This window comes from Cavia porcellus, unplaced genomic scaffold (genome assembly GCF_034190915.1).
Source record: "Cavia porcellus strain 051 isolate PalLab524CR breed Dunkin Hartley unplaced genomic scaffold, mCavPor4.1 scaffold_6, whole genome shotgun sequence".
Lineage (NCBI taxonomy): Eukaryota > Metazoa > Chordata > Mammalia > Rodentia > Caviidae > Cavia > Cavia porcellus.
Window position 1 is genome coordinate 28,522,174 of NW_026947489.1, and position 22,312 is coordinate 28,544,485.

The window sequence follows — 22,312 nt, forward strand, 5'->3', positions numbered from 1 at the left end:
ACTGCATCCCATTGATGTCACATTTCCCCAGCCGCTCCTGGATGTCTTGGTCATTCTCTATAGACCACAGCAGTCAATGCCTGCCTGCTCAGCAGGGTGACAGAAATATATTTGGCTTCCAGCAGAGCTCCTCAGGGGAGTCAGCACAGTGTCATGCTTTGTGCCTGACAGATCCTACGAACAGCACCAGTCAGCTGGGGCCATTGGAGCCCCAAGGGCATGGTGCTGAGCCTGGAGTAGGAGCAAAAGCCTTGGCCCAGAGGAGGGGCTCTGGTCTCCAGGTCATTTTGTTGACACTGTTGTGGCTGCCAGTGAGTCTGACTAGTAACAAGTCACTTTCCTGCATGAATGTTCAATTTCTACCTGTAAAGACAGTGGGATGGATCAAGTGATTCCAAAGAGACTTTGGAGTCTAAATTCTGAGTATGTAAATCAAGGCCCACAGGAAATGACTCTATGGGAAGAGGAAAAATAGGCCCACAGATCACTGTCATTGCAGTGACATTGTACCAGCTCTTCCCCACCGACGTAGACAAGGGTGTGCATTTCATCGGATGCTCACCAGCACTGAGTCTTATGGGGTTTTTAAGATGTTTGCTAATATGCTGTGCCTTTAATTGGTATTACTTGGATAATGAAATTGAAGTGTATATTTTGAGAGAAAGTATCAGGAAACAAATGAAAAGCCTAAGCAAGCTTTATGGTGCAACTGGGAATTGTGGTACACACCTCTAATCCCATCACACAGGAAGCTGACGCAGGGGATCCTCGGACTGTGAGTCCGAGGCCAGCCTAGGCTTCTAAAGTGAGTTCAAGGTCAGCCTGAATTACTTCGTGAGACCCTGTCTCAAAAAAAAAAAGAAAGAAAACTTTATAGTGCAGTGATTCTTCCTGATTCTAGTTCCTCCTGTTCCTGGGACCCAGAGAATGAAGGATTTGCCAAGGCCACAGAGGAGGGGGTACCTTGTACTTCTAATGGTTTCACATTTGTAGCCTGCTTTGAAAGTAAGTGACCGTTACGGTTCTGTCAGGCAAGTTACTGTATAGGAAATTCTAGCTTCTATTACCATACATTTGAAATAAACACCTACTCTTTATTTTTTTCTCTTTTAGGGGGAGAGGGAAGTACCAGGAATTGAACTCAGGACCTTGCACTTGTTAGGCAGGCACTTGTGTTGTTGAGCTACATCCCTGGCCCAACATCTGCTCTTTAAACAATTTTATAATCAAAGTTTTTCCTGGAAATTTCTGTTGTGCTAAAATTAATGGAATTTGCTGTGCTTTTATATATATAAATGAAACCTCCAAAAAGAATCCAGGCACTTACTTCTTGCAGTGGTCACAATTTGACACCCTTATGTGTGAATTGTCCAGCGGTGATGTCCTGCCTCCTTGCGACACACCTGGGCCCTCTCTTACCTCTGCTCACCTAGAGCCTGGAGGCTTCTCTCCCTGCCCAGGCCTGGCAAAGGCATCACCTGACAGGTGGAATTCAACCCTGATCCCATCTCCAAAAGCCGGCAGCACAGCTCCTGCCTGGCCTGCCTGTTTTACTGGTCTGCATAACATTTTGTAAGCCGTTGTGTTAACGTTGGTCCCAGGGACAGTGCCCGCCAAATGTCAGACCAGCACTCAAATTTGGGCCTTTGATGATCTAGGAACCATGTGTGTCCCAGAGCCCTGCCCTCCTGCCTGGTATCTCCCCTTTCTTGAGTCTTCCTAGGATTCCTGGCCTAGCCTCGGCCAGGGCATGGGGTATCAACATCAAACCAGACACTGGGCATGCAACCTGGTCTTGGAGTCCAGCCACGCCACTGACTGACTTCAAACTAGAGAGCTTAGAGTGCCTGTGAGGCTGCACGTGTCTGGGTTTGCTAAATCCACACACTCCAGATACACAATGAATGCTGCAGTTTCAGAGTATGAAAGATGCTTATGACAGCTCTTACCAGTGTCCTTGCACCTTTGTGGAATATTATAAACACTCCTAAATATAAATGTCCCCCCCTTCCATGGTATTTTAAGCTGTTAGGTATACTAAATTGCGTGTGTGTTTGGGGCAGGGGGACTGGGGACCGAACTCAGAGGGTTTTTATGCTAAGCTGCATTCCCAGCCCTTTTCTATTTTGGGACAGTCTCACTAAGTCATTGACTTTGCCCATGCTGGGCTTGAACTGTGATTCTCCTACTTCAGCCTCCCAGAATACTGGCATTACAGGCGCACGTCACTGTGTCCAGCGTGCACTAAGATTTTGATTGAGAAAGATTTTAAAAAATTAAACTCCATATGAACACATTTTAAAATGACAATATGTATTCACCTTTTCTCTAGAGATCAGGGGAGCAGGCTCCTGTGGTTAGAGAGGTCAGGAGACCATGAAGAAGGGCAGTTTGGAGAATTCTTTTCCCTCATGATGAATGCTCTGAATGTCCCTCATGCTACTCTCTCTGAGAAAGCCACTAACTCAAGGCCAAGTTTAAACATACCCAGAGTACCCAGACATGGTGGTGCACACCTACAATGCCAGTACTCAGGAGTCTGAAGCAGGAGGATGGCTGCAAGTTCCCAACTGGCCTGGGCTACACAATGGGTTCCAAGCCAGCCTTGTCTCAAAGGTGAGACCCGATATCAAAAAACAAAAAAATCTAGAACACATGCACTGTGGGACCCAAATATAGTCCTAACTACCTGGGAAGCTGAGGTGGGCCATTGGAGCCCAGGAAAGCAGCCTGGGCACCATCTAAAAATAAATAAGTTGAGGATAATGCAAATTCAGGAATTCAACTGACTGCATTCTAGTAGTACTCAAACATTTATGTAACTCTAGACAAGTGGTTTTGTCTCCCTAATGCCTCAGTTTTCCCACTATAAAATGAGGAATGTTGTCACTCATTTGAGAGTGTTCAATGAAACAGTAGTGCATGGAGGAGGCTTTGTGCTTTCCCAGTAATTGTGTTGATACTATCGGATCTTTTTTCATAAGCACTCTTAATTTGGAGACACTTTTAAGTCATGTATCTGTTCTGAGACTCCATAACTTCACAAAAATGTAGAAACTTGGGGCTGGGGATTTAGCTCAGCAGCATAAGCGCCTGCCTTGCAAGTGTGTGGTCATGAGTTCGATCCCCGGTACCGATAAAAAGGAAAAAACAAAACAAAACAAAAAAAGTTTATTAAAAATGTAGAAACTTGGGCAACTAGTAATGATATAAAACTAGTAATGATATCAGTTAAAGGTTTAGAATGTAGCTTGCTAATCCATTTCCCTTTGACTTACATGGAAAACAGATTTAAAGAGTAGCTTCACTTCTCACTCTTATAAATATGGTAATATTGTGTTGGATTTTTGATATCCAAGTCTTTCCCTCTATCCCTGGAAATAGAGTCACAGGTTACATTTAACCAGGCAGGACTCTTAGAAGCTAACAAGTAGTATAGAACCAACTAGATCATCACTGCAGGAGTGGAGGGCTGCAGACAGTCAGGTGGGTCTCCCTCCTGTCCCTTCGTCCCCCTAAGTGAAGGGTCATGTGTTGGCAGGGCTGGGTCAGGACTAAGCCCAGTCACCTCAGGGCCTCAAGGGGCTCACACAAGTACGTATGTCACCATGCTGACCATCAACTCTCAGTGCCCAGAGATTACAAAGACGTTGTCCTCACTGAAGGCTGGGTGAAATGAGCCCAGGCTGTCACCCAGAACACGCAGGAGTGTGGGGTGCGCCCCGCCTCGAGTGGAACCACAAGTGAGAATGGCTGTGCTGAGCAGGGTCACTCTCAGAAAGCCTGAAAAAAGCCTGAGCTCTTTACTGGGGAGAAACAGGTCTATAGATTTCATACTTTGAATCGTATGTATTAGCAAAAGAATTAAGTGCCCTTTGTTTCTTCTTTTTCTTGGGGATACTATTTCTAAGTTTTTAAATGCTTAAAACATGGCCTGAGGATTTAGCTCAGCAGCATAAGCGCCTGCCTTGCACGTGTGCAGTCGTGAGTTTGATCCCTGGTACCGATTAAAAAAAATGCTTAAAACATGAGGCACCCCGGAGCTTTCTGGCCTCTTGTTTATGACATGCTAACCTTTCTTTTTTTTTCGCTTCTCCCCAGATACCTACTGGAACAGGATTTCCCAGGCATGAGGATTGGTCCAGAGCCCACCACTGATTCCTTTATTGCTGTGATGTATGGAGAGACAGAGGGAAGCACCCCTGGGAATGCTTTAGTTGTGGATCCCAAAAAGCCATTCCGAAAGCTTAGTCGCTTTGGAAATGCTTTTCTGAATCGGTAAGGGTCAGCAAACTGCCAATCTTTGGTCAGGTTGTTTTAACCTTTTCTCGAAATTATTGCTACTTACAAGTAAAGATTCAAAACAGAAAAAGACAAAGGGTCTACAGAAGGCATAGAGGAAAGCTAATCCCAGTCTTCCCTCTATGAAGAAGACTGTCAAAGGCCACGATCATTTATAAGTATTCTGGATGTGTCTGTTGGGCAAAGGCCAGGACTGGACGTTACCTGGCTGCAGAGTATAAAGACCAAGATCGCTGGTTCTGACTGCCTACCTCTTCTTCAGTACCCATACCTTTTCCCTCTCCCCCTCTCTCTGTTCTTTCTCTCTCCCTCTTTCTCTTTTTTTGGTAGTGGAGATTAGTCCTAGTGCCAAGTGCTATAGTGCTGAGTGACATCCCTAATATTTAAAAAAAAAATTATTTTGCAACCAGTTCTGGCTATATATTTCAGACTGGCCTGGAACTTTCAATCTTCCTGCCTTGGCCTCCCGTAGCTGGATGACAGGTGTGTGCCTTCTAGCCTTTCTTTTTTTTTTTTCCTTTTGAGGCAGGGTCTTGCTATGTATTCCAGACTTGCCTTGAACTCACTGTGTAGCTCAGGCTGGCCTTGAACTCCTGGTGATCCTCCTGCCTCAGCTTCCCAAGTGCTGGGATTTCAGGCTTGCGCCACCATGCCTGGCTTTTTTTTTCCTTTCATTCTTCAGTTCTTTAGTTCTTTCTTTCCTTTCTTTCTTCTTTCCCCACCCTGCATCTAATGTTCTTGCTTTTATTTTTATTTTACTTTCTATTTATGCAAGAGAACTTATGAAGCTTGTTTATATCTGGCTTATTTTGCCTAACATGATGTCCTCCCATTCCACGTATTTTACTACATGTGAAAAGGCTTCATTCCTCTTTATGCTAATACTCCCCTGTGTGTACGCAGCATATTTTCTTTATCCATCTATCTATTGGTGGGCACCTAGACTGACTCTGTATCTATTGTCAGTAGTGCCACAGTAAGTATAGGCACACAGGTGTCTCTTTACTTGCTGATGTCATTTCCTGGGGTGTAACCCAGGAGGAGGACAGCTGATCATAGCACACTTCCATGTTGTGTCTCCTGAGGAGCCACCATCCTGATTTCCGCAGTGGCTGTACCATTTCGTCTCACCACCCCATGTATAAAGGCTTCATCTCCACATCTTTCCTAGCATTCATAATTTTTTTATAATGACCATTCTAACTGCAGTGAAGTGGAATCTCATTGTAGTTTTGATTTGTATTTTCCTGATGGCTAAGACTGAACACTGTTCATGTATTTATTATGTTTTATTTTAAAGGGAATAAAGCAGAACAGTAAAATGAAACAAAGCCAAACGGTGATAGGACAGCAGGAAATCCACGATCGTTACTATACCACATATTGTTAGCCTCTAGTAACTTCTCAGGTTACCAGCCCCAGGCTTGCACAGTCAGTGAAACAACACAAATGTCAGGTTCCTTCCCTACTTGCGTTATCATCTCATCCTGTGTCATGTCCGGTTCCTTGTGTGTGGGGGTGGCAAACGGACGGAGGCAGCTTGTTGCTGGTTCTCCCCAGCTGAAATGGCCTCCACTGGCCTGTTTCATATATTTATTGGTGTGTATTTATTTATTTATTGGTTTTTGAGACAGAGTGTCACTTGAACTCACTATGTAGCCTAGGCTGATCTCGAACTCACTGCAATCCTCCTGTCTCAGTCTCCTGAGTGCTAGGATTACAGGCATGTGCCACCAGGCCCAGCACCTTTTAGAAGTGTCTATTGAAATCATTTGCCCACTTTTAAATTTTACTTGTTTTTGTTGTTGTTAAATTTCAATTGCTTTATAAAATGTGGACATTAAGGACCCTGCAAAGATTTTCTTGCATTCTATAGGTTATCTGATTCCTTTGGTGTGCAAATTTTTAGTTTGATGTAACCCCATTTTGACAGCTTTGGATTTTGTTTCCTGTGCTTTGGGATCCTATTTAGAAATCATATCCACAGATTGGAAGAATTAATATTTTTGAATTTTCTACAAGTAGCATGGTAGCATAAGCCTATAATCTCAGCATTTTGGGAGGCTGATAGGAGGATCTCAGGTTCAAGTACACCTGGGCATTTTAGCAAGTTACAGAGAGAGACTGTCTCAAAATAAATAAAAGACTGGAAATGCAGCTCAGTATAAAGGCCCTACTTTCAATCTCCATTATTGGGTATAAAAAAATGTAGTCTGTTTTTTGTTTTGTTTTTTAGTGTCGGGGATCAAATTCACAACCTCGTGCTTACAAAGCAGGCGCTTATGCCACTGAACTAAATCCCAGCCCATGTTTTTGTTTTTGTTTTGTTTGTTTGTTTGTTTTTATGGTACTGGAGTTTAAATCTAGAACCTCACACATGTGCAAATATTGTACCACTGAGTTACACTCCCAGCCCTTTTTATTTTTCATTTTGAAACAATCTCCCTAAATTGCCCAGGCTGGCCATGAATTTGGCAATCCTGCCTCATCCTCCCAGGTGGCTGGGATTACAGGCGTGTAATGCATATGCCTTGCTCCATAATTGCTCTTTAAAATACTCTTCTCTTTTCTCCTGTCACCCCCTGCATACACACTCCTCCATTTCCCTCTTTCAGGTCTGGCTTTAGAGGTGGGGGAGCTGCTGGTGGGAGGTGCTGAGCTGGGGAGCACTGAGAGAGGGGAAGTTGGATTGGTGTTGATGGGCAGCAGAGAGCTTGAGCTGTACTTCTTCTTTCTAGATGTTTCTAAAAATAGGAAGACTCCCCTTTGACTGCCACCCTCCTTGTGGCTGAGAGGCCCATCCCTTACCCCACAAGGGCCACTGGCATGAACCTCACAAGGACCATGTATGTCCCCAGGGTGTGCCTCATGCCCAGGGCACCCCGGCGCCCTCCACTGGTCCATATGTGAAAATCTGTTCTGTTGGGGCAGTTCTGTCTTTCAAGGGCTTCCTTATTCTGTTGCAGCAAAGAGGGCACCCAAAGGACCTTGGCACCCAAGGGACGAGCAGAAGCGTGCATGTGACATTGGTGAAGCCACGCTTTGTCTCATTATCCTCGCACAGGGCTGTTCCCCCTGCAGGATTCTCCTCAGAGGAGCTCACTCCTTAGCTCCAGAGCAGCTGAACTCCGCAGTTTCTGAAAGGAGAAGCAGAAGTTGAGCCAGGGTGAGAGACCCCACAGGATCAACTGCCCAGGATGAGTGCACCCGTGCTGAGCGGAAGTGAAACAGAGGCTCCCGGTCCGGGCCCTCTGAGATCCCTGAACATGGCACAGCCAGCAGCTGTGCTTCCTCCCCCTGCCCAGCCCTGGAAGGTTCTGCGGGCTCCGTTCCCTGGAAGGTGCTCTCGAGTCCTGTGGGTTCATCACTACCACCTTTTGTCTTATGCTTCTTTTGCCTGCCCAAGGCATAAAAGAGAAATAAGCTGCCACGTTTTTCAAATGCTCATTTTGTGAAATCTACATTCACAAGGGAAAAAGCAGGAAGAGTGATTATTGGCTTATCTCATTTTGGCAAATGATTTGCTTTCCTAATAAAAACAATTCGTCTTTCAAATCTTGAACATACTTCATGGAAGTATGGAAGAGAAATACTTAGGAAAGATTTTGGTTTTGGAGGGTTTTCCTTTTTGGCTTTTTGGAGTGTGTGTGTGTGTGTGTGTGTGTGTGTATGTGTGTGTTTCGTTTTATTTTGAAGCAGGGTCTCACTAGTGCGGGCTGCCCTTGAGCTCACTTTTGTACCCCAGGCTGGCCTTGAACTCATAGTACCCCTCCTGCTTCAGCCTGCCAAGTGCTGGGATCACAGGCATGCACCACACACTCAGCAGCAGGGGAGATTTTTTTGTATTGGAAATTGAACTCAGGACCTCACACTTGCCAGGCAGGCACTGTGCCACTGAGCTATATCCCTTGCCCAACATGGAAGATTTGAATGGCAAGCTTTGTGATCTCAGAATTTAGAAGGTACTGAAAATAATCCAAGTATTATATAATCAAGTGCTGAGTTCAGAGTGATACACAAAAAAATAACAACATAATTATATGGCATTTACCATCCAAACTTTCCTTATACATTAAGCAAAAAACTCTGGAGTATATTGGCGTTATAGCCTCCTAAAAGCTGTGTGCTAAGTCTGTTAGCATTGTTTCCTAGGAGGAGAGGAAGAATTGAAGCATAAAGAGGTTACTTTAACTTCCAGGCTGTCACTTAGCCAATACATAGTAGTGCTGGGATTGGAACTCAGGCCCCGGGCCATTCCTGCCAGAAACCACACTGCTGAGCTGCCTGTGTGGTGTTTAGACTGAGTCCTTGCCCATTTAGCTTTAAGGCAGTTCCTGGGATGCCTCCCAGGTAGGGAGGAGTAGCAGTGAATACGCCTTGAGGTGCACACGGTTTCACCTATGCTGTGCTTGTGGGTAAACAGGTGATATGGTGGCCGGGCACAGATACAAAAACTAGAAGCAAAGAAGGGCCTTGCTCCAGAAGAGGCCCTGAGGAAGAGGCAGGAACAGGAAATTCAGGTTCCCAAACAGAAGGGCCTGTCCTAGCAGTCCAGGGGGCTGTGCCTGTGTAAGCTCACAAGTGAGAACTGTGGTTTGGGGCCACATCCTGGTCACCCTAGGACAGCCCTGCGACCCCTCATTGCACTGAAGGAAGAGTTCAGTGAATTAGTGGAGGCACCACAGCAGGGTCCAATGATAGCAGCCCTCTGGGGACGCCCCCAGGGTTAGCTCCAAAGGCGGGAACCTGTTTTCATACGGCACACTTTCCTGGGAAGTAGGTCAAAATATAAAAGTTAATAGGAAAGAAAATTGATTGTTTTCTTTGGAGGACTTTCTTTCCCAGTTGTGTCTTTTCTCCCTCATCACAGGGTGTCAGCTTAGGGGTCTGCCCCTGGGGCACCTTCAAAGAGTTAAACTGTGCAGAGTGACACTACCGCCAGATGAAGCAAACCAGTGGGCCCAAGTCTCAATATCCAAGTCTAGCTTTTTGTTTGTTTTTTTAAAAGATAATTGTTTTTCCTCTTTTTTAAAAAAAAAAAAGTAACAGACATTGATAATACATAATTACATCTTAAAAGATGACCTAATTCAGTGAGAACAGACAGTAAGTGCATCCTAGAAGGCTGCTTAGTAAGTATTAATAATTTTATAAAGTCTTACCTGTATAAAAATAAGTACAGGCACTTAAGGTAATAACTAGGCACAACTATATTTAATAAGTGACAAACATGATTATAAATAAATAAATACCAAACCTAAACAGGAATTTGCATGGATTTTACTACCTAAGAATTTTCACACAGAGTAAACAAAATCCAAATCCCAGACTTGCAGGGTATCCAGTTAATACACATGGTCTCTTAGTGGAGGCCTACCTAACCTCAGTAACATTTCTGAAGCATAAAGTCATGCTTTTTTAAAAGATTGGTCCAGTTGTTTTACCTCTGATTTTAATTCTTCTTCTTCTTTGCAGTGCTGGCAGGAGAATTCTGTGTGGCCGTCTAGAATGGCTTCGTTCACTTCTCTCCTGTCTTCCTTTTGCTTCTCTCCAGTATTAGCCTTGTTTTTGCACTGGCTGTGTTCATCACTGTGTCACTTCCAAGGGCCTGGCTGCCGCACAGCAGTGCTGCCCGCCTTCCTTCCAAGGCCAGTGGTTTATTTTTCTCAATTCTTTTTTTTTTTTTTTTTTTTTGTCTTTTTTGTTTTTATCGGTACCGGGATCGAACTCACGACCACCTGCTTGCAAGGCAGGTGCTTATGCCGCTGAGCTAAATCCCCAGCCCCTATTTTTCTCAGTTCTTCATTGCTGCTGTTTGTTAGACTCCTGCTTGACCTCTCACCTTCAGGTGAGTTCGTCAAAAGGGAGCTCACTCAGCAGCTGAGTCATCAAGGCCATTATTTCTCCCTACTTCATTTGCATTATTACTAATAAAAGTTCCATGTGAAGTAGGGAGATCAAGTTGATTGTGTGTGTGTGTGTGTGTGTGTGTGTGTTTGAGACAGAGTCTCGCTGTGTAGCTCAGGACGGTGTTGAACTCACTATGTAGCCCAGGCTGGCCTGGAACTCTTGGCTATCTTCATATCTCAGCGTCCTGAGTGCTGGACTTACAGACATGGACCATCGCACTTGATTTGAATTTATTTTAAACAGGCCTGAACTTCCTTTTTATTTCCCGGATAGTCAACTCTCAATGAAACTGCAGTTTGGGAAATAGTCTGTGTACCCAAACCTGCACATGCCTAAAAGTGTCTTCAGGTCTTCAGCCTTTGACCTTTACCTTTGAATTTTGTCTTGTCAAATGCCTACTTTAAGACCAGGAGCCCTTTCTCTGAAATTATTCTCTGAGCATTCCACTTGGGTATATTCCTTTTGACTATTCTCTTTAGAGATACAGGAACAGGTTAATAACTCTAGTGAAATATACTGATTTAGTATTAAATAATTTAAGCTTTAATTATAAAATGTATCTCTTCTGAGTGAATAGACAAGTAGCTCAAATACAGATCGTTTTTATGAAACTCAATGCAAACCTTCATGAGCCTCAGCTCCTTTGCTAGCTCTCTGTGAAGAGGCTGGAGGTGGAAGGGAGGAAAAGTTTCATCTCCTCCACGATCACTGTTGCCTAGGTCAACCAAGCTACTTTCTCATGGTCCTAACATGTTTTTGCTAAGGTGGACTGCAGCAGCCACAGAGCTATGCTTGGTGTGGTGAACGAACTGTACCTCTCAAGTGGCTCTACGGAGCCTAGTTTTGAAGAGACTGCCCCACCTTCCACACCATGTCATGCCAGGAAGCTCCACTGGGGACAGCTGCAGGGCTGTGGCCCGTCACTCCTCCATTTCCCTGCGTGTGTGCTAAAGCGACATAGCCGTGGTTCCTGCCATGGTAAGAGTAGCTGACTAGTTAGGACCCTGGTCTCCACAGGCAGCACTGCCAGGCCAGCAGCTTCCCAGCTCCCTCACTTGTCCCCCGTAAACCCTGTGGATCCCCGTCTCCTCCTTGGTAAGATGACAGCCACAACCTGCTTGCATGGAAGGATTGAGTTCATGTGCAGAAAGTGATCAGAACAGCCTGACAGGCGCTAAGAGGTCGGTAAACACTGACACTGTTTAATTAGTACTGTGGCTACTGCAGACATCACTGATTCATTAGAAAATCAGAATCATTGGGGACGGAAAGGCACTCACCGTTGTTGTCCTATGATTGTTGTGTTTTGAAATACTGTTTTATTTTTTTCTTTGAAATAAATGGATTTGAAAAAATAGAAATCAAAAGCAGTACGAAGGTATTGGCTTATTCTTTTACAAGTCTAGTTTTATAAATGTTGAGCACTAACTTAGAATTTTGGCATTTGGAGGAAAATTTAAATTTAAATTTGGAGGAAAATTTTGGCATTTGGAGGAAACAGGTCTAATCTTGTTGCCCCCCCACCACCACCACCACTTTTACTGTGAGACAGGACTCCTGCAGCCCGCCCAGGCTCTTACAGCCCCCGCCACCTCTCAATCCCCGACCTTTCCATGCCCTGACTTTCCCTAGATATGCAGGAGACACAGACTGAGGGCCCGGGGCAGGATCTGTTCCCTCTCCTTTTTCTCTGAAAACCAAACTCTGGGGAAAGACATTTATGGAAGCCAGGCAAGACTCTGGGTCTAAGCGGCACCTGTCTGTGAATTTCATGTGACGGGAGAAGGCCAGGCACATACTCTTTGTGTTAGTCCCTCTAGGAAGGAGTAGGAAGCTCATCTTAGGATGGCACATCTCTGCTTGGAAATGTCTCAGTGGAAACGTTGGAGCAAGGTTCTGTGCCAATCATGGTGGACATAATAAATCACCTCTCTGTCATCCTTTCTCAAAGGAAAGGAAAGGCACAGTTGCTGTAGTGGCATCCAGCGTTTTCTGATTACTGTAGCCTGTGCCTTTAAGAGCACATCTGTACATGGTTCTGACCTGTGCTCCCTTGTCCCTGCCCACCCTCTGCCCTGGGCACTTTCTTGTGTGCAGTGGGGTCCAGCTTTGCATACAACCCTAGCCGCCCCTTCAATCATTCAGGCTTCTTCTCTTTTTGGCTGCCATCCTAACCCTTGACCTGCTTTCCTGCTGTGTTGTGCAGTGATCTGAGCTCATCTTGCTGCCTCTTGCTTTGTGGCCCACACATTTGGCCGTTGCTCTTGTGTCAGGAGGCCTGGGACCCGATGAAATGCTGTCACTTTTCACACAGAGAGTAAAAGATGTGCATATTTCTCCATGCCAGAATCTAGGATTTGTGTTTTGGAAAGAGCGACACTGAGTGTGAGCTTGTGGTTCTGGAGATGGATCACCCTCTCCATCCTTGCAAGCAGCTGTGATGTGCTCAGTATTGCATGGCCTCGACTCATCTGCTAGAAGGAAACAGGTCCAGCTCAAATGTGCTCCTAACCCTGCTTCTCCCCTTGTTCTAGAGAAGAGGATGGTGTGTTTTTCTCTTTGTGAACTGGGTCCTTTATTTTTGCCATTATAAAGTTTTTATTTTTCTACATTTTATTTATTTATTTATGGTTTTTTGAAATTGAATCCACCGTGTAGTTCAGGCTGGCCTTGAACTGGCAGCAGTCTTCCTGCCTCAGCATCCCAAGTGCTGAGATTACAGGCATGTGCCACTTACTCATTTCATTACGAGGTTTTTAACTTAATGGGTTAAGTTCTACTCACCTGACATCAGAAATGTCAGGTCGCAGCCTCCAGCCAGCCAGGCACTCGCACATGACCTTGGTGTCATAACTATCTTGTGCTTCAACTTTTCCACCCACAAAAGTGTCCGTCATGATATCTTTTCCTGCATATTCCTGGCCTGATCTGGAAGTATCAGAAGTGTGAAAACTTATCCTTAACACATAAGGGAAAGTGATCTTGATTTGTCAGTAATGGCATCTCAGGATGTGTCCACCCTCCCCTGCCTGTGGGACAGTGCTGGCCATAGGCACTGTGGGGTCTGGGCGGCCTCCCTGTCCCGAATTCCCAGCATACTTACTTTCTGAGTAATCCCGCCCCTTCCACTGACTGGAAGAATTGAGCTGGGTGTGAGCACTGTCAAGCTCTCTGCCCACACAGACGCAGAAGTTAGCACTTCTAACAGAAAAGGAGGGGCACCCCAGATTCCTCCTTCAGATATACACAGGGCTTAGCAAAGACCCAGCCCAGGCTCTGCCACCCAGGGTGAGAGGAACAGTGCTTCCTGCCGGCATGATGGAGTTCACAGGGAAAAGCCACGAAGGACACTGCCAGCATCTGGTCCAGAGGTCTCCATTTACACAGGAGGAAATGGGCTCAGAGGAGGAGGCCCTTGTCAAGGGTCCCACAGAAAATTATGGCAGAGCTTAGTGGAACCTGAACCCAGGTCTGCTGACCCACAGGCTGGTGTTCTCTTGCTGTCCTCTCTGCTTTCATGGGGCAGACATTAGGCAGCTGACTGAAACTAGAGGAGGAAGGACCAGGATCAGAAGGAAGGGATGATACCAGGCAAGTGAGGGGTGAGGAGAGAGGTCTAGAGGAGCTCGGCTCGCTCCCACAATCCAGACCAAAAGCCTGTTCTCAGGGGATCACAAGACTCTAGCACAGCGAGGGACGCGGGGCATTCCTGAAGGAGCCTGTTCCTTACTGACTTAAGGCCACAGCTGAGCTGTGATTTGCTGAGCTGAGTACTAAGCCTGGAGCATAAGACAGAGAAATGGGCCCCAATACCTGCAACTCTCTGGTTGGGCCATGAGCAGGACAGGACAGGAACCTTAGGGTACTCTGCTCGGAGGAGCAAAGCACCCTAAAGAAGCATGGGACTCCCTGCAGCAAAAGCCCAGACTTGTGGGCAGGGAGCAGCAGGAGGCTGTGGTTCTGCAGTCAGGTTTGCCTAGAATTAAAACCCAGCTCTGAGTTAACTCTGAGCTGGTTACTGAGCCTCTCTGAGGTTGACAGTAGGTTGACGCTCAAGGGTTTGATAAATGTCACCTACAGTCAGAATAATCAGTAAGGAGTCCCATGATCAGAAGCAGCAGGTGCCAGCTCCTCTCCCACACCTGTTGCACGGCATGGCATCTGTCGGTGGCACCCGTGCAGTTGCCAACGATCTCCTCCAAGCCCCTGCCTTGCAGGCAGCTTCACAGGTATCTCTGTTGGCCTCTTCTGCCGTCCTCCTTTGTGGACTCAGTGAGCCCAAGGCAAGGCCCAGTTCTAACTCTGCCTTCCGTCCATCTCTTCCAGGTTCATGTGCTCCCAGCTGCCCAATCAGGTCCTGAAGAGCATCAGCATCATTGACAGCCCCGGCATCCTGTCTGGGGAGAAGCAGCGCCTCAGCCGAGGTCAGTGCCCTGTCCACCGCCTCCCCCATAGCTCCCTGGGGTCCTTTCTGATTCTAAGCAGAGAATTTCTACCCCTGTTGTATTCTTTCCATCCTCTAGGACAGCACTGCCCAAGTTACCCCTTAGTGTCCTGGAGCAACTGAGGAGGCCCCAAAAGGCAAGCAGGGGGTCAAAGTATCATGGGCACTGCAATGTCAACTGAGCAGCTAACTTTATTAAGTCTACACATTTAAGAAAGGAAATATTCCTCAGTAACGTCATCTGGACACATGTGATAAAAACTAGGAGTAGGAACCTGGTCATAGGCGGGAGAGAGTGCTGCGCAGCTTGACTCTCCTCCCTTCTATACTGCGTGTTCCACTCCGCAGCCCTTGCGTGGTCCCTCCTATTGAGCAAGCCTGTCCTCGGAAACCATGTGGGAATCTTGGCCAGGGACGCACAAAGGCAGGTGTAGTTTCAGCCCTCAAACGGCTTATGTTCTACTGAGGAGGATAGCTGTCAGCTAGGGTGTCACAGAGCCACATGAAAGGTGAGGATGGCCCTGTGTCCTGGTGTACAGGGACCTGGCTTGGTCTTGCTTGTCGAAAGAGGCTCCCCAGAGGCAAGGACCTTCAGACCTAAAGAGTGAGTAGGGACTGCTTAGGTGGGCATTACATGGAGGGGAAAGCCTGGAAGTGTCAGAGGAGATCTGGAAAGAACAAACAAGGCTGGATGACAAGCCCAAGCTGCCGCTGTTTCCAAACCAGAGACGGGCTCGGCAGATGGGCCTGATGCATCAGAGGGCACAGTTGACCGACCAAGAGGAAATAAATGTCTGGCAGGAGGACATTAGGTTGACTTCCTGTAGTCACAGAGATAGGCCAAGCAGCTATCTGCACTCTGACCCTTGAAGGGAAGGTGCTTCTGCAAGGTCAGCTGGGAGGGATCAATGTGGCAGATGCAACGTGATTGTCACTCTTCACTAATAACTCTGTACAGCTCAATGAAACCACACTGAGAAGTGCTGGCATGCCAGAGTTGAGCTCTTGGCCACAAGCATGGCTGAGCATTGAACCACTACAGCTCACTAAGCAGAAGTACAGCTACACAGGCTATGAAAGGTGCTGATGGGGGCAATGACAAGGCCAGTGGCCCTCTTTACCATGGCATTTCAGGAAGGCCAGTCCTCGACCTGCAGAGTGCTCAGGGCTGCGCTGCTCCTTGGCTGATTCAGCCAAGGCATGCACGGTGCTCAGAGGCTACCCAAGCCTTCCGAGAGCCCAGCTACTGGAGAAAGGACCACATTCAGACTATTGTTCCCTTGCAAATAATCTTCGTTGGTTTTATTCTCTATTATAAAAGTAATAGATGTTTGTTATAAAGGGTTCAAACAATGAATATGGGTGTAAAAAGTCCTCACTGTCACAAATTCTTAGTGAATTTTTCCAATTCTTTAGAAGCTTTTTCTTATTCAAACATCATTTCTTTTTCTTTCTTTCTTTCTTTCTTTCTTTTTTTTTTTTTTTTTTTTTTGTATCGGGGGTCGAACTCATGACCTCGCGCTTGCCAGGCAGGCGCTTATGCCACTGAGCTAAATCCTCGGCTCAAACATCATTTCTAACCGAAATATGATCACCATGAATGTTTTCTACAGCTTGATATTTCTCCCTAATCATCCATCTCAGACTTCATTCCATATCAGAACATTCAAATTATATCATTCAGCAGCTGCTTGGGCTCCGTGAAAGGGACAAGAGTGGTGAACTAACTAATTTTGGGGCGCTGTGATTGTTGCCATGTTTTTACTCTTTCTGGTGTTACAGATGTCCCCTTCCTTGTATATCTTTACACTTCAGTGCCAATAACTTTTCTCTAATGAACCAGGTTAGGGCCATTCATTTGGTCCCAGAAAGGTTGCTCTGTAGATAAAATAATTTGTTTTAATACGATCAACTAAGCAAATACACGTTCCACAACTCTTCTGAGCTGCCCCACCTTGCTAGTCGTACACGTCTGACCCAGGCTTGCTGGGAAGGATGTAGTCCTGGAAAGTCTTCCTTTTTACTGCAGAATTTTAAGGCCTCCAGGTTTCGTGGCTTCTGTCTTTCCCATTTGTTCTTGGTAGGCTTTTGACCAATTCGAATCTTCTGTGTTCTTCAATGTTTCTCCTTCACTTAGTAATTATAAGTGTCTTTCAAGCTGACGGTGTTGAAGGTTGCATGATGCTTTCTGCACACTTTGAAGACAAGTTCTGTCCAGGTTTTTAGTACCATCTGACTCACATCCTGGTCTGACTTACCGTGGTGTATACTTACATCCTATGCACAGAAATAGCACATGTGGTTTGCCAGTCAGCTGATCCCTGTCTCTGTGACAGACATAGCAGCTGGTGGGGAAAGAATATGCACCACAGCCCATGGCAGTACAGTGACCCCATATTTGAGAGCCACAGGGTTTTAGGGCACAGTTGATGGTTACCAGCTAACATTTTCAGCATATTAATCCCCAAGCCTCTGTGGTGTTTCACAGCTGGTTCTGTTTGAACTATTGCAAACAATGCTAACTTCTCAAATATGCCATACTGACGTCCCTCTGTCTGGCTGTAAAAGATCCCAGTCTGACCTTTGCCAGAAACTAACGTCGGCGTTAGACTGTGGAGTACATGCCAGCTGTGACCCACTGGCTTTTAACACGGCCCCTGTTGACTTTGTTCGTGGCCCTTTCCTCCCTTACAGGTGTTTTTCCTGTGAAGGAAGAAAGGGGCAGCTGATGCTCCATCCTAAACTGCCTTTTCCAATCTCCTTCTTGCAGTTGATGGATTAACCTGTGCCTTGCCTTACGACTGAGCCTGATCACCAAGTTGATCCCTTTTACACATTTAAAGAGTCTACTTGAAGTGTGCATTGATAAGAGTATGATACGAGCCACTGCATGCAAGGCTTTGCTCTATGTCTACATCATGCCATTCATTTCTGATTTGTTTTCTAATTCAAACCTGAACAGATGAACAAGGAAACCCTCACTCTCCATTATAATTCCAGGAAAGTAGCTTTTCAGTGATCATGAGAATTTTTTCCCAGCTGCTAGGCAGTTGGGTGATCAAGTGTGACACCTATGGAGTGGCTAGAGTTAAAAATTGTTGACAAGTTGTGGTTTTTGGAAGACAGGTTAAGGGGAATGACTGCTCCCAACAGCAGCTGAGGCTGAAGCCATTTGGGAACCAGCCCACCTACTAGCCGTGGAAAGGTAGCAAACCCCAGACTAAGAAATCACTAGGAAGGAGGCAGAGCTGCAGCAGGAGATGGGTGAGCAAGTGGTGATGCCCCAGGAAAACCCACGACTCCCCCAAGCCCAATGTCTTGCATCAGCTTGGTACCCAGCAGATGGTAAGTGGGCAGTTGAACATTATGCTGGGTTCCAGATGGGTGACAGGAGGGACCTAAATTGGGCAGCTGGCCTCAGTCATCACTGACAACCTTCACACATATTGTCCAGTCCCACAGCTCTGGGGGCCAAGTGTCCTGGTGCCCTGTGAGGGGTTCAGATGCCTTAGTGGTGAAAACAGAAATAGGGACTCCAATCCCAGAGCTCGCTCACGTGCCTCACCTCACCTGGGCTCCTTGGTTCCTTATCAGCTGTCTTCCTGATGGCATCATACGCCTGGTGCCTTGGTATGCTGTGCTGTGTAGAGGGACAAATGGTTTGGGCCTCTGAGGCCATTCCTATCCCCTAGACACTGGCAGTAAGAAGAAACACTTGAGGCTTCTCTGTGATACCTCAAGTTCTTTGGTGTTAGAGTGTATCTTAACACATCCTTTTTCCTTTTCACCAGTGCAACCCAACAGGGGCCCCAGGAGTCAGGATATTGTGCCCCTGGACTCCTATTGCTGTGCTCTGAGCTCAAGTCAGCAATGATACCTGTCAGCATTGACATCTAAGCCTTCTTAGAAGCCGTGTGAATGAAACAGCTTGAGTAATCCAATTTTGTAACAATTGTTAATGTATCACTCTGTATGAAAACAAATTACCCTTTAGATGTTCCTTAGTTCAGTTAGCAAAAAAAAATCTTTAGAAAAAAAGTATCAAGTTTTATCAAGAAAGTGTAACTTTCTTGGCTGGCATGCAAGATTCAGTTCCCACCAAGCAGGGATAAAGACATTATGGTATCTTTAATATTTTATTGTAATCAAGGAAGAGCTACCTAACAGCCCTCAAAGTTTGCTTGATTCTTTTCTTGCCAAAGAATATATAATATAATCCCAGAACTCTAGGAGGCAGAAATAGGAGGGTCACAAATTCAAGCCTGTCCTGGGCAACTGAGGGACTTAAAACAAGACCCTGTCTCAAAATGTAAACAAAAACAGCAACAACAAAATGGTTGGGGGTATACTCAGTGAAAAGATTCTGGGTTCAATCCCCATTCTAGGGGGGAAAAATGAATTCTTGAGGTTTGCTAAACTCTTCCTGTAGTTGAGATGTGAGCTGGTTCACTCTGGAACCTACTTCCCCCCCCAGTGACAGCGTCCTGACTTTTCGCTGTGTGATGAGAAGACAGCGCATGTGTGTCCTGGGTTTTGTTCCTAATCTGTTGTTTGGACGGTCTACTTCCGAGATGACTTTATTACCTGCAGAATTTAAATATAAGCTGGGATTGCTTTCCAATTGTGGCGTAAACACTCATGTGTTCCCAGCTCTGTAGGGCTGGGCTCCGGGTTCTGGTTCCAGGCACAGAGTCCACGTATAATGATGAGAACACTTGGGAAAAGGGTAACACGGTGGTCGGTCTGTCCTGCAGCTTTGGTAGTGTTTTGAGGTGCTGCGGCAGCCACATATCATTTTTCCTGTGGTTTTCTGAGCGTATGCGGTTTTGTGTCGCTCTCAATAAGATTGACTGTGGCAACAAAAATAGTATAGTGTTTCCCTTTTAAAATGTAAATAATTCTAGAAGGAAAAACAAACCTCTGAATTTTCAAACAAATCTTCCTCTCCCAGAACCAACAGCTTCTAAGTGAAAACTTAAGAGTGCCTCCCTGGCACAGAAGCCCTTGGCACTGTTAATCCCAACCTGCGCATTATGGTGGGGACCAGAACTGAGAAGATGGTGGGAAACAGGGGCAGGAGCTAGCCTGCCAGGAGAAGCGTGGACAGTAATAGTGCATGAACCAGGGCGGAGCTGCTGTGTTTTAGGTGACAGTGAGGACCACAGGACCAGAGGCTCAAAATCACAGATTACTGTTTTACCATTTACATGCAGATATCCCTCAGCCTCCCACCCGGATGCTGGCAGGGCCCCATGAACCACCGTTTGGAGCTCTGCCTACAAGGCTGGGGTCCTCAGACAGGACCACAAAAGAATGCCCGGAGCTGGGAAGTGGGCGTGGAAATCCAAACTGTGTTAAACGTGGGTGTGGAAAAAAGTGGGAAAGGCAACAACAGACCGTAATCAGGGAAATACAAACACATCTACTTGACAAGTTTTTTCAACTTTAAAGACAAAAGACCGGATTTTGATGGCTGCGCAGGAAAGGAGATAGAATGGTTAGCAGTGGCCTGATAAGAAGGACTTCCCCTCTGAAGAGGTAGTCACAAGGAGGATTTGAGAGAAAGCCCACACAGACTCACAGAGGAATGGGGCTTTTCCCCAGGGAGTCAGAAAACCGGAGCAAGATGTCAGCCAAGTTCCGCAGCAGCCGAGAGCCCTGGAGGAGCCCTAGGGAGAGGAGGAGGGGCCGGTTAAGAGGTGTAAACCCAGAGCCCCATTCGGAGCTTCAGAAAGCTCCTGCCAGTACCTGCTGGTACCCCCAGAACAAGCAAGTTCAGGACAGGCTTGCACAGTATTATCAGTAAGAGTGAAAGTCCAAAATACAAATCACTTAAAGAGCAAAATTAAAGGTAGATGATAGGAAAAGTCAGGAGATGGAAAGGGGATTTGGGGATGGAAGGAGGCAGGAGGGTGGGGAGGGGAAGGAGAGGTAACAAGGACCAAGATGTGACCGGTGTGTACCAGGTCCTCAAGAGGAAGGTAATTGTTAGGTATCACAAACATGCTAATAATTGAAAAAATTAAGAATAGGAAATAGTAACTTTACAAAACTGTGCCACTCTGGTTACCAGAACCACCCAGCTTTGCTGCAGCGTGGGACACTGTGATCTCCAGAGCTCACTCAAAGAGTCCTTGATTGATTGATTGATTGTGGTGCTGAGGTTCAAACACAAAGCCTTGTGCATGCATAGCAAGCGCTGTGCCCCTGAGCCACATCCTCAGCCCCGAGTCCTTGCTTTAGGTTCTGCTTCTGCCCCTGATTGCCCAGCCTCTGGTTGCTGTAGGGTTTCTTGCTTTTATTTGTTATATTACTTACGTTTCTTGTTTCCGTGCTTGTTTTGTTTTGTTTTTATGATACCAGAATTGAATGCAGGGCCTTTACATTGAGCTACATCTCAGGGTCTCACCAGGGATTTAGCTCAGTGGCATAAGTGCCTGCCTGGCAAGCACATAGTCGTGAGTTCAATCCCTAGTACAAAAAAAAAAAAAAGAATGAAACAGAGTCTCACAAAGTCCCTGTGTAGCCCAGGCTGGGCTCAAATTTAACAAGCCTTCTGTCTTGGCCTCCCAAAGTGCTGGGATTATGGGATTACTGGCATGTGCCACTATGGCCAGCTCATTTGTCAGGTTGTTTTGTTTTGTTCTGGTACCAGGGATTGAACTCGTGACCTCATGCTTGCCAGGCAGGCGCTTATGCCGCTGAGCTAAATCCCCAGCCATGTCAGTGTTTTGATTATAGCAGTTCAAGCTCTCAGCAGCTCTCCCTGTCCACGTGGCTGCTCTTTCCCCTTCAGATCCACAAGTTGAGTGGACAGGGCTTAGAGTCTTATCGGTAGAGATCACTGTGTAGGTGGCAGCAGTTCATTAATAAACAAGTTCAGTGAAGATAAATTGAGCTGTTGTGAACCAGGTACCATGTCAAGACTAGGGAGTATAAAGATGAAAAAGGTACTGGCCCGTCCTAGAGTTACTACCAGCCCGTCACTGATATACCAAATTGTTCCAAAAGAGAGTGTTGTCTAAGTGGAGCTGTTCATTCAACACGTACTGAGTCAACATGGACACAGTCACTGTCTTTTTCTCCAATGAGAAAGTCAGACTAAAAGAAGCAGGCAAATTATTTCATTCATTACAGTGAAGAGTAATATCAAGGACTAAGAAAGAAACGTGAAATATTGAACTCAGTGAGAGGCCAGGTGAAGGCAGCTCCTGGGAGAGTGGAGGGATCTGTGGACACAGTGCTCAGAAGAAGCCTTTCAGGGCCTCAGGCTTTGACATTTGGCTGAGTACACTGACTATTCAGATATTTCCCACTTGAGATTTAAGAGATATATAAAATTAATATTCAGGAATCAGTTATTCATGCGTGAATTTAAATTCCTGCATATTCATGATTTTATGAGATTCTTTCTGTAATCTTATCATCAGGACAAACTTAGAATCAAACAAAATATTTGCCTTGACCCAAACAAGGAATTGAAGTTCCTGCAGACTGTACCACGTCGTAAAGCAGGAAGAACACAGAATGGCGTCAGATGTCTTGGGTTGAAAGTCAAATATAGCTCAGCCACTTACTAACCTCATGACCCTGAGAACACTGTCAATCTTTTGTGAGGTAGAGATGATAATAATAGAACTTACCACATAAGGCTGT

The 22,312-nt window shown here is 45.9% G+C and overlaps 1 protein-coding gene across 1 annotated transcript in view; it reads left to right on the plus strand.

Moving 5' to 3' along the window:
* Ehd4 (EH domain containing 4) overlaps positions 1–22,312 on the plus strand; it is a 69,238-nt gene that overhangs the window by 13,036 nt on the left and 33,890 nt on the right. Inside the window, exons 2-3 of the mRNA XM_063250251.1 lie at positions 4,102–4,278; positions 14,539–14,636. Of these exons, the coding sequence (XP_063106321.1) occupies positions 4,102–4,278; positions 14,539–14,636 (275 nt within the window). The remainder of the gene's footprint in view (positions 1–4,101; positions 4,279–14,538; positions 14,637–22,312) is intronic.